The sequence below is a fragment of the Spinacia oleracea genome, chromosome 4 (assembly GCF_020520425.1).
Source record: "Spinacia oleracea cultivar Varoflay chromosome 4, BTI_SOV_V1, whole genome shotgun sequence".
Taxonomy (NCBI): domain Eukaryota; kingdom Viridiplantae; phylum Streptophyta; class Magnoliopsida; order Caryophyllales; family Amaranthaceae; genus Spinacia; species Spinacia oleracea.
This window is the reverse complement of record NC_079490.1, coordinates 175,072,558-175,086,320: the sequence shown is the minus strand read 5'-3', so window position 1 is coordinate 175,086,320 and position 13,763 is coordinate 175,072,558. Positions and strand designations below refer to the sequence as shown.

Here is a 13,763-nt window from a genome sequence, read left to right as displayed (position 1 = left end):
TGTTTAATATTCAGTGGGCCATTCTATGGGCTGTGTATATTCCAATATCTAGCGAGGCCCATAAAAATGCTTTATTATTCTCTCTGTCCCGAAATACTCGATTCGGTTTGACCGGCATAGAGTTTAAGAGATTTGAATTGACTTATTTAATTTAATAGGTAGTACAGTAGGGGGGTAAGTGGGTTAATAGGGGTGGAGTGATAAATAATATAATATTATTAGAATATTTCCATTTTTAGAAACATGTCAAGTATTAAGGGACGGCCCAATAAGGAAAACAGGTCAAGTATTCCGGAACGGAGGGAGTACATTAAAAAAAATAAAAAATTATTGACTTTCATGAGAATTTCTCCTATCTGAAATACAAACTCGATTTAGCCCAAGTATAGTTAAAGTGAATATTTTGTGTTTATCTCACAAAATTATCTACAACATATTAATATTATATAGTCCGTACTATGATATCTAATACTTGTATTGTATTGATATGATAAGACTACAAATTATTTTGTATTTGAAGGGCAAGAACATAGTAACATGGTATTATAATGAAAAAACAACAAGAACGATACTCATTGTGCAACAAAAGAACATAAAAACATGTATTATAAAACATGACATTATAACAAAAAGAATAATGAGATGTATGTGTTACTTTTTGTCCATGATTGTGAAATGGTCTTACCGCAAAAATAGTAAAAAATCGCATTGTAGTCTATATCCATGTCATGTAGGCAAGGGGATACGGATACTCACTACTCACTACTCACTACTCAGTGCATGATCATCTTCACATGTGAATAAGCACGGGCCCTGCTGCCCTCAGTTGCCTGCCTCTCTATTCCCCAATCCCACTGTTCTCTTGTGAACTCTCTCTTCTCTCTCTCCCACCAAATAACCAAAAAAATACAGTAAACTTTAATTGGATACTTGATTATTACTTCCAAATAAAGTTTCAATAAAAATAAAGAAGAATAATGTTGAATGTGCACAATTTCATTTCATAAATAACTTTGATCTAATACCACCTTTTATTTCTCCCAAACATACAAATGATCAAGATATACAACCCAATACATTTCTTCCTGTGTGCTCTAGCCTTATTTCTCTTGCTGGCTAATAGTTATGGTAATTTCTCTTTCCTTTTGTACATAGTTTCTTCATATTTGCATTTTCTTGGCCATTCAGCTTCTTTAACATTGTCGAGTTTTCGTGGCAGATGGGCCTCTTTATGATTCTTCGGCCTATACAGAGGTATACTTATGTTGCTCAGCTCGTATATATACTGTACTATATACCCCATCCGTCCTAGTCTGTATATTAATTGTGTATGATTCGAACTAACGTTATGATTAACTCGATCATGTTGTTAATACTGATATGTTTTTTCATTGAATGAAGTGCAAAGCATATCCCGAGGACCCACTATACAATGGAGGACTCTTACATGACTATAGGAAGTCCTGCATTAGTGATGCATCAGCATCACTACCCACTTTTATGTTGCACAATCTCTCCACTGCTTTCTACACCTTCTCTGGTAAATATCTCTTTTATCACTCTTTTGTTTGTCAGTTGTCACATAACATGTCAGATCAGAGTTTAATGACTCATAAGTCATAAGTCATACCTAGAGTCTACGAATGAAAAGTCAACTACGACAAACACTCTGAAACGATGATAGTAATTTTTACAATCATCAAATTTGTGACAGCTTGGGTGATGATACAAGGAGTTGATTCATCTCTAATAAGGGCAAGCTTACAAGCAGAACACGCAATATTAAGTTGTATAGGAACTGTGATAGCAAAGCAAGGATGTTGGTCCTTTCTCAAAGGAGGATTTGTCCTAGATTCACCTTCCAAATTTTCATTACTCTTTTTCAAGGTATCTTTGTCCCTTAATTTTACCCTAATGAAAGTTCGTAAATTCTTCCCAACTAGCGCCTTCGCCTTTACATAACTTGTTTCGCTACAGGATTACAAAGGAAAATCCACCAATGTATCAGTTGCTAGTGCATCCCTGCAGCCTTTTAGTGGAAATTGAATCAAGAAGCAATAATTAACAAAGTAATTATCTCATGTGCTTATAATCACTTACTCAAATCTGATGTAGTTAATTATCATTGTTTAAAAACTTTTTAGACTGACTAACATGTTACATGTAACACTCTTATATCTTAATGGAGGAACGCAAGCGTTTTGTGACAGTTCATGTGTCCAATCTGCATGGAGAAAGGCTAGCAGGAGCTTCGTTAACCATTCAGCAAATCTCCAAAGATTTCCCTATTGGATCTGCCATTGCCGCTACCATTATTGGAAATCTTCCTTATCAGGTCATACTCATATCTTCACCCCTATTCTCTTTTACTTGTTAAAAATAGTTTCAGTAATCTGCAGTTGAGTTTCTCAGAAATCAGTTAAAGAGAAGAGAGTTTTAGCAATAACATTATTGTTTCTAATTATATAAATGTACTCCTACAGAGTTGGTTTTTGAAGAGGTTTAATGCAGCAGTGTTTGAGAATGAGCTCAAGTGGTACGCCACAGAACCAGAACCAGGAAAAACCAACTACACCTTAGCTGATCAGATGCTAGAATTTGTGAGAGCAAACCAGATAACTACAAGAGGCCATAACATTTTCTGGGAGGACCTGGACTACACTCCTCAATGGGTCAGAAAACTCGAGGGACCTGATCTTCAGCAGGCTGTTAACTCTCGAATATCAAGCCTGATGAGCAGATACAGAGAAGAGTTTATTCATTGGGATGTCAGCAATGAGATGCTCCATTTTAATTTCTATGAGCAGCGGCTTGGACCTAATGCCACCTTAGATTTCTTCAAGACAGCGCACAAGGCTGATCCGTTGGCTACCTTGTTCATGAATGACTTCAATGTGGTTGAGACTTGTAATGATGCTAATTCGACTGTTGATGATTATGTTAGAAGATTAAGGGAGCTTAAAACAGGAGGAGTTACAATGGATGGTATTGGTCTAGAAGGGCACTTTGGTGTTCCTAATCCTCCTTTGATTAGAGCTGTCCTAGACAAATTGGGCACCCTTGGACTTCCCATTTGGCTCACTGAAGTTGATATATCACAGACTATTGACAAACAGGAACAGGTAAGTAGGTTCCTGGTTATAGTTATGGGTTACATTTTTTTGTCAGTTGGAAGTTGAATTGTGCATTTTTCATTCTCTATTAAAATTGCAGGCATTTTATCTGGAACAAGTACTGCGAGAAGGATTCTCACACCCATCAGTGAAAGGTTTGATGCTTTGGACAGCCCTACATCCGGAGGGACGATGTTACCAAATGTGCCTTACAGATAACAGGTTTCAGAACCTCCCTGCAGGAGAAATCGTTGATAAGCTGTTAAATGAATGGCAAACCGGAAAAGTAGAGGGAGTTACTGACCAACTTGGTTCATTTAACTTTCATGGATTTTTAGGGGAGTATACAATAATGGTTAAGTATGGAAATAGAACCACAAATTTGTCACTCTCCTTAACCGGAGGACACGAAACTAGATATATAAACCTTCAACTCTAACTATACACTCTGTTAGGACTGAAGCATAACTTAAACATATACGTACTACTATACACATTTTTGGGGGGCACACCCTTTAAAACGTTATCTTTGTAATATTATTATCGATCTACTTGCTCTATATGACTATATGTGCTATCATACACAAACCGTCAATCAAAGTCTTGAATTCTACGACACCCCTGAAACGACAAGAGGAAAGGTTAAACATATACACACCTGCTCTACAATGGCTAATAGCACACAGTTATTTTATAAAAAGTTGAAGAAAAAATGATAGTTGAACTAAATCAACAGGTAAGCTAAAACATTGAGTACTATTTTTAATTGACAGTAACAGTGTATTTGTTACTCACTCTCACAGTCTCACATAAGGTATGTTATGTTCCCCAAGTAAGGGCATATTACCTGAGTATTAAACTTCCAAATTAAGCATAACCGAGGAGCTAAACAAAATCCTTAATCATATGAAACCGCGCTGTTCTCTTGAATCCTCACCTTCTGACTATATTATTTGGCACAAACTTCCCGGCCATATTCAAATTCAAACTATAGCGTTACTACATGCCAAAGATTGGCATACAATTATTTAGTCCTACATGGTTGGGAGTTGTGCTTGGCCGGTTGATTAACTGAACATGGCAAAATATTATAGGACTAAAATTCCATATGGCTTATAGAAGACAAAATTCCCATTCACAGAATGCAAAGGGGAAAGGATGGTATTCAAATGATTCATATTTTATATGCAAGGCAACATGATTTTACAATACTCTATTACTCTTCTTCCTGCATGTGAACTAGCATGGACGAAGACATACATTATAAGCTGCATCAATAACTCGATTTCCCATGTCGACTCTCTTTCATTCCTCCACTCTGCTGCAGATTTAAAGAACGGTTTTTAGGAACACATTTCACTGATAAAAAACAGATTTCAGCCTAGGAAAATAGCATGAAAGACAATACCTGCATACTTTTGCTGCTGTTTTGGTTTCTCCTAGGAGCTGATGTTATACCAACATATGGTTCGCTCTGTCTTGAAAATTCTCACTCTATCATATCCCTGTTTATTTACTTATGAAATTTATTACTGGTGGTCATTTTCTTCTTCTTTGTTCTCTTGTGCCTTTTGCTCTAGGTAAGGGCCTTGTGTACGATCACACAGCTTATTCTGAGGTAATTATGCAAAATTTGAATTCGTAACGTAATACAAACATAACAAAAAACAAAACCCTTCAAACAGTCCATGGATCAGATGTATGTAGCATTGTAGCCTCATAAGATTGATCACAAAAATGTTAACAGAGTACAACTTTTTTCCCTGTAAATATGTGACTTATTGCAGTGCAAGGAAAACCCTGAGAAAGCTCTTTACAAAGGAGGAATCCTCACAGATAATGTATTGCAAGAGGTTCCAACAGGATCATTTGGGCATTCTCCTGCTTTTCTGCTACACAGTCTTCCTGGTGCAGCTATCTATTCCTTCTCCAGTTGAGTTTTCACATCTCTATCCTAAAGAAAATAAATTATTTTGGTTCATCCTATGACTCTTCTCAATAAAAATGCTAAAAAGCTTTTTTCAGATTCTTAATTAGACTGTTATTATCTACTCTTACATAGTTACATAGTTACATAGTTACATGACATGTTTGGTATGGTGGCCAACAACGTACAGTCTGGGTTAAGATAAAGGGAGCAGATTCAGCACTAATTAGGGCCGGTTTAACATCGGACAATGACAATTACAACTGCATAGGAAGTGTCATTGCTACAAGTGGATGCTGGTCATTTTTGAAGGGCGGTTTTACACTACTTTCACCTTCTGAATTATCAACACTTTATTTTCAGGTATATATTGTTTCCTTTCTCATCCTTGCTACAGAAAACTGCAGCAAACTTTTACATTTTACTTTGCTTTTGGTATTAGAACTCTGGAGGAGATGTTGAGATTGAGCTCGCAAGTGCTTCGTTACAACCATTTACATATGATGAATGGAAAACAAATCAACAAACTAAGATCACCTCTGTAAGCACTTCCTCTGCCATTCCATTTTCTACTGATCTTTAAAGACTACACAACACATATTCCAAACTTAGATCCTTGAATTTCTTATCATCGAAGTACTGTAAAGATCATAGTATTATTATTATAGACCATATTTCACTTTGAAGAGGGATAAACCATGAATACTCAAATATTTCCAGCTCAGAAAGCGCGCTGCAACAATTCATGTGTCTGATGAATATGGAAATAGGTTGCAAGGTGCAGGCATTACCTTACAGCAAGTCTCCAAAGACTTTCCCTTTGGAGCAGCTATATCAAAAAACATACTTGGAAACTTTCCTTACCAGGTAACTCATATCTTCCTCAAACCCTCTTTTTGTTAGTTTGTGATGAATATTTGAGTAAAGAGTTTGTTACAGCACCGTGTTTATGGTTCTGAGAGCATTTTACGGACAAAGAGTTTGCATTATTGGTGTTCCGGTATGATTTGGGAACGGTTGGAGATGTCTTGCTGGTTGAGTGCTACTGTTATCCTGTTGATATCCTGCGCAGATAACAAAGATGAACTAGCCTCGAGGGTGATTCGAGGATCCCCCCTCCGATGCTAAAGTCAGATATGATGAGTGATAAGTATTTTGGTTTTAGTGGAAATGATTGTGTTTGCGTACCTTTTGTCATAAATGAAGCCCATATATATAGGCGCGGGTCGGGCGTACGGACAAATGGGTCCTACCCGATTGATAGCGACCCGTTGACCTCTTGGTTTGGTCACGTGCCTCCCCCCTACCGGCTTGTAAGAGATGCTGGTAGGGAATAATAACTGCCGTTAAGGATTAATAATAACTGGTCACGTGCCTCCTTAACAGTTTGGCGATGCTACCAGCCAGCTGGTAGCATACCCGTACAACTAGCCCCCTCAGAGTGAGCATATCTGTCTTGACTGATGTGCTTGCTCTGAAAATAGTGCTCTCCCTACAACTAGCCCCCTCAGACTGCGCGCTTTCCGCGAAATGCTAGTGTGTTTATGTGTTAAGTGCTGATTAGCTTTCTCGTAGTGAATACCACCTGTAATTTCGCTGAAACTAAGCAGATAGGGTGTCCTGCTCCCTCTTACCGATATGCTCCTTTGGGGATGCTTGGACGCTGACTAGTCCCTTTGAGATTTTGGATGCTGACTAGCCCCCTTGAGATTTTGGATGCTGACTAGCCCCCTTGAGGTTTTGGATGCTGACTAGCCCCCTTGAGATTTTGGATGCTGACTAGCCCCCTTGAGGTTTTGGATGCTGACTAGCCCCCTTGAGGTTTTGGATGCTGACTAGCCCCCTTGAGATTTTGGATTTTTTTTTTAGGAAGTATTTTGAATTTGTACCGCTTAAATTTATTCCACGTGTGATGCATCTGCGTGCTATGCGACGCGTGTCGCTTTATCATTTTATTTCAATGGCTGAGATTTGCTCTGTCCCTTCAACTGCCTTTAACTGTCAAATCGCCCGTTTTCCTCGATTTTTGACTATTTAACTTTCTTTTCTTAAAACGTCAAAACACTTTCGCTCTTTTCTTCAAACTTTTCTCTCTCTTTCTCAAATCTTCTCATTTGTTCCTGCGAGTTATTTTTTCGGCGTTGTTTCTGTTGCTGACTGCGGTGCTTGCGGAAGTGTTGTACCTCGGTTCTGGGCTGCTAAATTTCCGTTGTGCGAGAAGGTATAGTCTTTTTTGTTTTTGTTTCTTCCTTCGTATAGGTTTATATTTGGGTGTAATGTCGAGTGAGCGAGATAGTGATAATGTGTTGAGTGGGGCTGGGTATGACGATGTTGACCCTGCGTCTACCTCTGAGGATGTCAATTTTGAGGATGATGATAAGCCGTCTGCCTCTGACTATTTTGAGCCGTCTTACGAGGATGCTGCAAAGGAATTACAGGCTCACATGCGCAAACAGGTACGAGCCGACATTCGTCATGATTTGAATTTAGTAGATAATTGCGAAACAATCCCGGCAGTGGATGCTCCCTCTATTGCCCTTGAGTACGAACTTCGATCATGGACGCAATTTATGGACCCTGCCGGTAAAGGATATGGTGACTATGGCACTAATTTTGGCAATGTTGTTGTGTCTCTCAACCAGGATGCCGTCAGGGGTGCCCATCTAGAGGACGTGGCTGGTGGGAGCCGTCAGATGGATGAAGGGGAGTTTAGCAGTCGTGTTAACGATTTTGCGGGATCCGATAACTCCGCCGGTAGCGTTGGGGGAGATGATGAGGATGCAGGGGATTCAATTTTGGAGTCTGATGATGATATTGGCCGGTTGTGGGATGATGGTGAAGACGTGACCTCTCTGTGTGAGCAGGTTTTGAGAGAAGGGGATCTGGATGTGGAACCAGATTCCGATACGGAGGAGATGAGCTACAGGGTTGAGAGTCCTCCTCCTGCTGGTAGTGCCGTTTACAAAGCTAAAATAATCAAATCTTTCCGTGATAGGGCTATCAAAGACGACCATCCGCGCTGGGCCAAAGAGTATTTGAAACTGCCCAAAGGGTACCGTCTCGTGATTCCTGCTGAGGGGAGTGTGATTTTGGATTGTCCTCCTGATCATATCGGCGTGTATGCCCATCATCTAGATTTCGGCCTCCGATTTCCTCTTCATCCTTTTATAGAGAAGGTATTCCGGGCTTGGAATGTATGTTTGGCGCAGGTAACGCCTCAGGTAGTGAGGAATGTTGTGGCTTTTACCTGGCTGCTATCTTTTAAACAATGGCCCCAAACCATTAATCTGTTTAGGCGGCTGATTTGGTTGAAAAAGTACAAGAAGAAGTCTGGATGGTGGTCTTTTTACACCAAGGCAAGCAAAATGACAGTCAACCCCAAGCTGTCTAGCTGTAAAGATTGGGAAAAGAAGTTCTACTGGTTGAGAGTGCCTTCTGATTTCCCCATTCGGACTCGCTTTCATCTCCCCCGTCCTCATATGAACCATTACCCCATTCGGGAGTTGGGTTTCAGGGAGAAAAGGGCCCACCAGTTTGTGTCCTGTTTGCATGTTGACACCGGTTTGCAGAAGTCTGTGACCGTTCCTAAGTACTGGTTGCCTCCTGCTAAGTATATTTTGGGAAATGGGCCGCTGTCTGCAGTTGGCTTGTGCCACACCCATACTCTTGGTATGGTCGTGGGGCTGATAGCTATATCCCCCTCTTATGTTGTTTAAGTATGCTTTTCTTGTTTTGTACGCATTGTTGTTTGTCTGTGTTTAAATCTTTTGTTTGTTTTTTCTTACCAGGTCTGCATACTCTCAACTTTGCTATTCTCGGTTTGGGCAAAGACGGTCGTCCTACTACCAACAACCCTCCCAATCCGAAAGGTGTGTTTTCTACTCTGTCGACCTACGCAACCCAAGCCAACAAAAAGCGTGGTTCGACTCGGGAGGAGGTTGCGAGTGAGTCTCCTGCTAAGAAGACAAAAAGATTAAGCTCCATACCAGCTCCCAAACCACTTTCCATCCGTGCGCCTACTGGAGTTGTTTTCAAAACGACTCATACTGCTCCTGACAACCCTGCTCCAAGACCTGTCTTCAAGACCGTCCATACTGCTCCTGACATGGCTGGAGGTTTTAAAAGTTTGGATTGCGGTCGTGGTGCTGCCCTTACTGGCAGGCGTCCTCGCGATCGTAACCAACCCTTCACTCGGGTGAATCGGTCTCGAGTGGACGGTACTACGCAGCCTGCCCCTGATAAGTCTCAGCAGAAGTCTCCTGAGAAAGGTTTTGAATCAGCTGCCGATGTGAACATCGCAGGCCAAGGGGGTGATGCTGTTGCGGATGTTGAGCCGATAGCCCAACCAGACTTGATGGTTGTGGATCTTATGACTCCAACCCGTCAGAACCAAGAGCAAGAGGTAAATGATACTGATGTTGCTGGTATGGGCCAGAAGACTCCTCCTCTCATGCCTCCTACTCTTCATACTTCTTCTGGGTATGTTCGCCCTAGCCAGAGTGCTGGTACCAGCTCTGGTCTGAACATGGGTGTCTTTGTCCGTCCTGGGGAGTGGATTGAGAAGACTCCGATTTGCCTATCCCCCAGGAAGATGAAGTACTTTGAGGTTCCTCCTGGTGAGCCTGATGAACCCTGGAACCCTAAAATCGATCTTCTTCGTGGTGAGTCGATACTCACCGACGACTGCAAAGGGGGTGGTTGTATGGGTTGGAGGGCTTTGAAGGATCTGGCTACTCCTCGCGACAATCCTGCTGCTGAGATTGACGCGCCGGCTGCCCAACATATGAATGATATGCTCAAGGTATGCAATCGGTGTTGTTTTTATGGTATGCTTTTTGTATATACATGCAATCGGTGTTGTTTTTGACGAATTGTCTTTTGTAGGCCTGCAACTCTGCTGTGGAGCTTGTGAAGCTGTACCTCTGCTACCAGGAGCAGAATGAAGACCTTCAGAAAAGGCAGGCTGATCTGGAGAAGCAGGTGAGTGACGCCAAGCAAGATCTGGACCAAAAAACTTCTGAGCTGAAAAGGGTGAAGCAACGCAACGAAGAGTTGGAGAATGTTGCGAACAAGCTGGAGGCAGAGGAGGCCAAGAACAAAGAGCTGTCTGAGAAGTTGCTGGAGGCGGATGAGAAGGCCAAAGCTGCTTACAAGACCGGTGCTCGGGATGGTGCCTTGCGATTTTCTCGGTCCCAGACCTATAGTAAGCGTATCACGGATAGTCATAACGGTGGCTGGTTTGCTGCCCACCGTTGTGGCGTTCATGGTATTGGCCTTACCAAGGAGGACTGTGAGGATATTGAGTATGCTTTCCTGGTGGAGGAAAAGCACAAGGTACCAACCGGTTTGGAGTCACAGATCATTCCGGAGGAGATCATTCAGAATGCTGATCCCTTGACTCTCCCTCCCATTGAGCTGAAGGAAGAAGACTACCTGGATCCTGCCCTGCTGTCTTCCAGTACCAACCAGACGGATTATCAACAAGTTTGAAGGTGCGGGCAGTCATCACCGGTATCATCCTGTGGTTCATCTGGCGTTGCTGCTTTTAAAGATTAGTTTATTTTTTTAGACGCACTTTTGGTATCAGCTGTTTGTGGCACTTTTTGCCCTGGGATATTTTATGTTTTGTTTTTGTAAACTTTACCTTGTGCCATTTTTTATCAGCTAACAAATGTCAGTTTTGGTGTTGGCTGTCGAATTTGCTTTATTCAGATGGTGTTGCTCTTATGCTTATGATATTGTGTTGTTTGTTTTATTTTTCTATTTTATGCTTGCCCTTATTTATGCAATTGTGCTGTTTGAATCTGGTACTTTACCCCGAGTCAGCAAGCTGATAGTAGCCTTGCTGACTTACTTTAAGGGTTTTGAATCATGATGTTTGACTATACATTACCCCGAGTCAGCAAGCTGATAGTAGCCTTGCTGACCTACTTTAAGGGTTTGATTCGTATCACCCCGAGTCAGCAAGCTGATAGTAGCCTTGCTGACCTACTTTAAGGGTTTGAATCACGATTTTTGATTATACATTACCCCGAGTCAGCAAGCTGATAGTAGCCTTGCTGACCTACTTTAAGGGTTTGATTCGTATCACCCCGAGTCAGCAAGCTGATAGTAGCCTTGCTGACCTACTTTAAGGGTTTGAATCACGATTTTTGATTATACATTACCCCGAGTCAGCAAGCTGATAGTAGCCTTGCTGACCTACTTTAAGGGTTTGATTCGTATCACCCCGAGTCAGCAAGCTGATAGTAGCCTTGCTGACCTACTCTAAGGGTTTGAATCACGATTTTTGATTATACATTACCCCGAGTCAGCAAGCTGATAGTAGCCTTGCTGACCTACTTTAAGGGTTTGATTCGTATCACCCCGAGTCAGCAAGCTGATAGTAGCCTTGCTGACCTACTTTAAGGGTTTGAATCACGATTTTTGATTATACATTACCCCGAGTCAGCAAGCTGATAGTAGCCTTGCTGACCTACTTTAAGGGTTTGATTCGTATCACCCCGAGTCAGCAAGCTGATAGTAGCCTTGCTGACCTACTCTAAGGGTTTGAATCACGATTTTTGATTATACATTACCCCGAGTCAGCAAGCTGATAGTAGCCTTGCTGACCTACTTTAAGGGTTTGATTCGTATCACCCCGAGTCAGCAAGCTGATAGTAGCCTTGTTGACCTACTTTAAGGGTTTGAATCACGATTTTTTGATTATACATTACCCCGAGCCAGCAAGCTGATAGTAGCCTTGCTGACCTACTTTAAGGGTTTGATTCGTATCACCCCGAGTCAGCAAGCTGATAGTAGCCTTGCTGACCTACTTTAAGGGTTTGAATCACGATTTTTTGATTATACATTACCCCGAGTCAGCAAGCTGATAGTAGCCTTGCTGACCTACTTTAAGGGTTTGATTCGTATCACCCCGAGTCAGCAAGCTGATAGTAGCCTTGCTGACCTACTTTAAGGGTTTGAATCACGATTTTTTGATTATACATTACCCCGAGTCAGCAAGCTGATAGTAGCCTTGCTGACCTACTTTAAGGTTTTGATTCTTCTGCTTTGAATTCCTCGACTTTCTTTCATTTCATGGACCATAACAGGCCTGGCTCAATCGGCCTTTTTGGGTTAGTGACTACACATAAAACTTTCTAAGGACGCTGGCGTTCCATGAATTTTTTAGTGCTGTTCCACCCATATCCATCAGCCTAAAAGCTCCTGGTACGATTTCTTCCCATATCTGATAAGGCTCCTCCCAGTTTGGGGTTAACTTCCCTTGGACCTTTGCCTTGCCTGTAGCTGCAGTTCTGCGGAGCACCAGGTCTCCTACCTCAAGTTGTCTGTGTTTTACTCTTTTGTTGTAGGCATTGCTTATGCGCTGCTTGTAAGCCGCCGATCTGATTTCTGCTCTGAGTCTGATCTCTGGTAGAAGATCCAGCTCCTGCTTTAACAGTTTACCGTTCTTGTTTTCTTCATAATGCTGGATCCTGAATGTAGGTAACCCTACTTCTGCTGGTATCACTGCTTCTGATCCGAAACATAGACGGAATGGGCTCTCTCCCGTTGCTTCCTTAACGGTGGTTCTATTTCCCCAAAGTATCTCTGGAACAATATCGGCCCAACCAGCCTTATAGTCGTCTAGCTTCTTTCTCATTGCTGCCAGTATCTGTTTGTTGGCAGCTTCTGCCTGTCCATTGCTTTGGGGATGACAAACAGAAGAGTAGGCAAACTTGACTTTGTACGTACTCAAAAAACTTTGAACTGGTGAGCAATCAAACTGTACCCCATGGTCCATCACGATTGCCATTGGTAATCCGAACCTGGTGATTATACCTTTCCATATGAACTTTTTGACCTGATTTGCAGTTATCTTTGCCAACGGCTCTGCTTCTATCCACTTGGTGAAATAATCGACTGCCACTATCAGATATTTTCTTCCACCGGATGCCGTTGTGAATGGTCCCAGAATGTCCATTCCCCACTGGGCGAACGGTATTGGATTTAGGATTGGCATGAGATCGTTTGCAAGACGATTAATGACTGCTGAAAAAACTTGACATTTTTCACATTTCTTGACGTACTTTTGTGCGTCTGTTAGCATTGTCGGCCAGTAGTATCCTTGCCTTTGGCATTTCAGTGCAAGGGTTTTTCCTCCCTGATGATTTCCACACACTCCTTCATGTACTTCTTCTATCAGTCGTGCCGATTCGTATGCTGATATGCATCGTAACAGAGGCAAGCTAAAACCCCGTTTGTAGAGTTGGCCTCTGATGATTACGAACCAGCATGAGTTTCTAATCAACCTTCTTGCTTCCGTTTTTTCTGCAGGCAGGGTTCCATCTCTCTTGTATGCCCACAAGGTGTCATACCATTCAGGTTGGCTCGTGATTACCATGACCTGATTTGCCAATACTTCAGTGCTCCTTCGGTGCATGACCTCCATCATTACTGATTTTACCAGAGCACTTGAGCTGGCCAGTTTTGACAGGGAGTCTGCCAACATGTTCTCTGATCGGGGTACTAATTTTATTTCGAAGCTTTCCAACTGTGCCGCTGACTGTTTAAGCTTTTCGGCGTATCGTTTCATGGATTCTTCCTTCGTTTCATATTCTCCTGAGAACTGGTTTGCTACCAGCTGTGAGTCGGTTGTAAGCCTGAGCCTACGAGCACCATCTGCCGTGCAGATCTGTATGCCAGCGATTGCGGCCTCGTATTCTGCCTCGTTGTTTGAT

At 42.0% G+C, this 13,763-nt stretch overlaps 2 protein-coding genes, 1 long non-coding RNA gene and 1 pseudogene across 4 annotated transcripts; 3 read left to right on the top strand and 1 right to left on the bottom strand.

Moving 5' to 3' along the window:
- Positions 1–735: 735 nt before the first annotated feature.
- LOC110778699 (endo-1,4-beta-xylanase 5) lies at positions 736–3,767 on the top strand. The gene is given in 9 exon segments (XM_021983256.2): positions 736–1,128; positions 1,220–1,254; positions 1,402–1,540; positions 1,715–1,887; positions 1,978–2,032; positions 2,035–2,069; positions 2,189–2,335; positions 2,484–3,122; positions 3,214–3,767. Coding segments are annotated over 9 exon segments (1,638 nt in total). The 5' UTR covers positions 736–1,052; the 3' UTR covers positions 3,553–3,767.
- Positions 3,768–4,275: 508 nt separating this feature from the next.
- On the bottom strand, positions 4,276–4,908 carry LOC130472327 (uncharacterized). The gene is made up of 2 exons (XR_008932438.1): positions 4,522–4,908; positions 4,276–4,434 (listed from the first exon to the last, which is right to left on the bottom strand). It is a non-coding gene; the product is annotated as an uncharacterized lncRNA (long non-coding RNA).
- Positions 4,431–13,763, top strand: part of LOC110778701 (endo-1,4-beta-xylanase 5-like) — a 27,865-nt pseudogene continuing 18,532 nt past the window's right edge.
- Positions 6,983–10,767, top strand: LOC130472326 (uncharacterized). 2 transcript variants are annotated; one of them, XM_056842973.1, is made up of 4 exons: positions 6,983–7,496; positions 7,683–8,709; positions 8,829–9,841; positions 9,925–10,767. In XM_056842973.1, the coding sequence occupies exons 1-4, from the start codon at positions 7,317–7,319 to the stop codon at positions 10,528–10,530; spliced, it is 2,826 nt and encodes a 941-aa protein (XP_056698951.1). In that variant the 5' UTR covers positions 6,983–7,316; the 3' UTR covers positions 10,531–10,767. The 2 variants fall into 2 exon arrangements, with proteins under 2 accessions (XP_056698951.1, XP_056698950.1); XM_056842972.1 differs by having other exon boundaries at positions 6,983–8,709.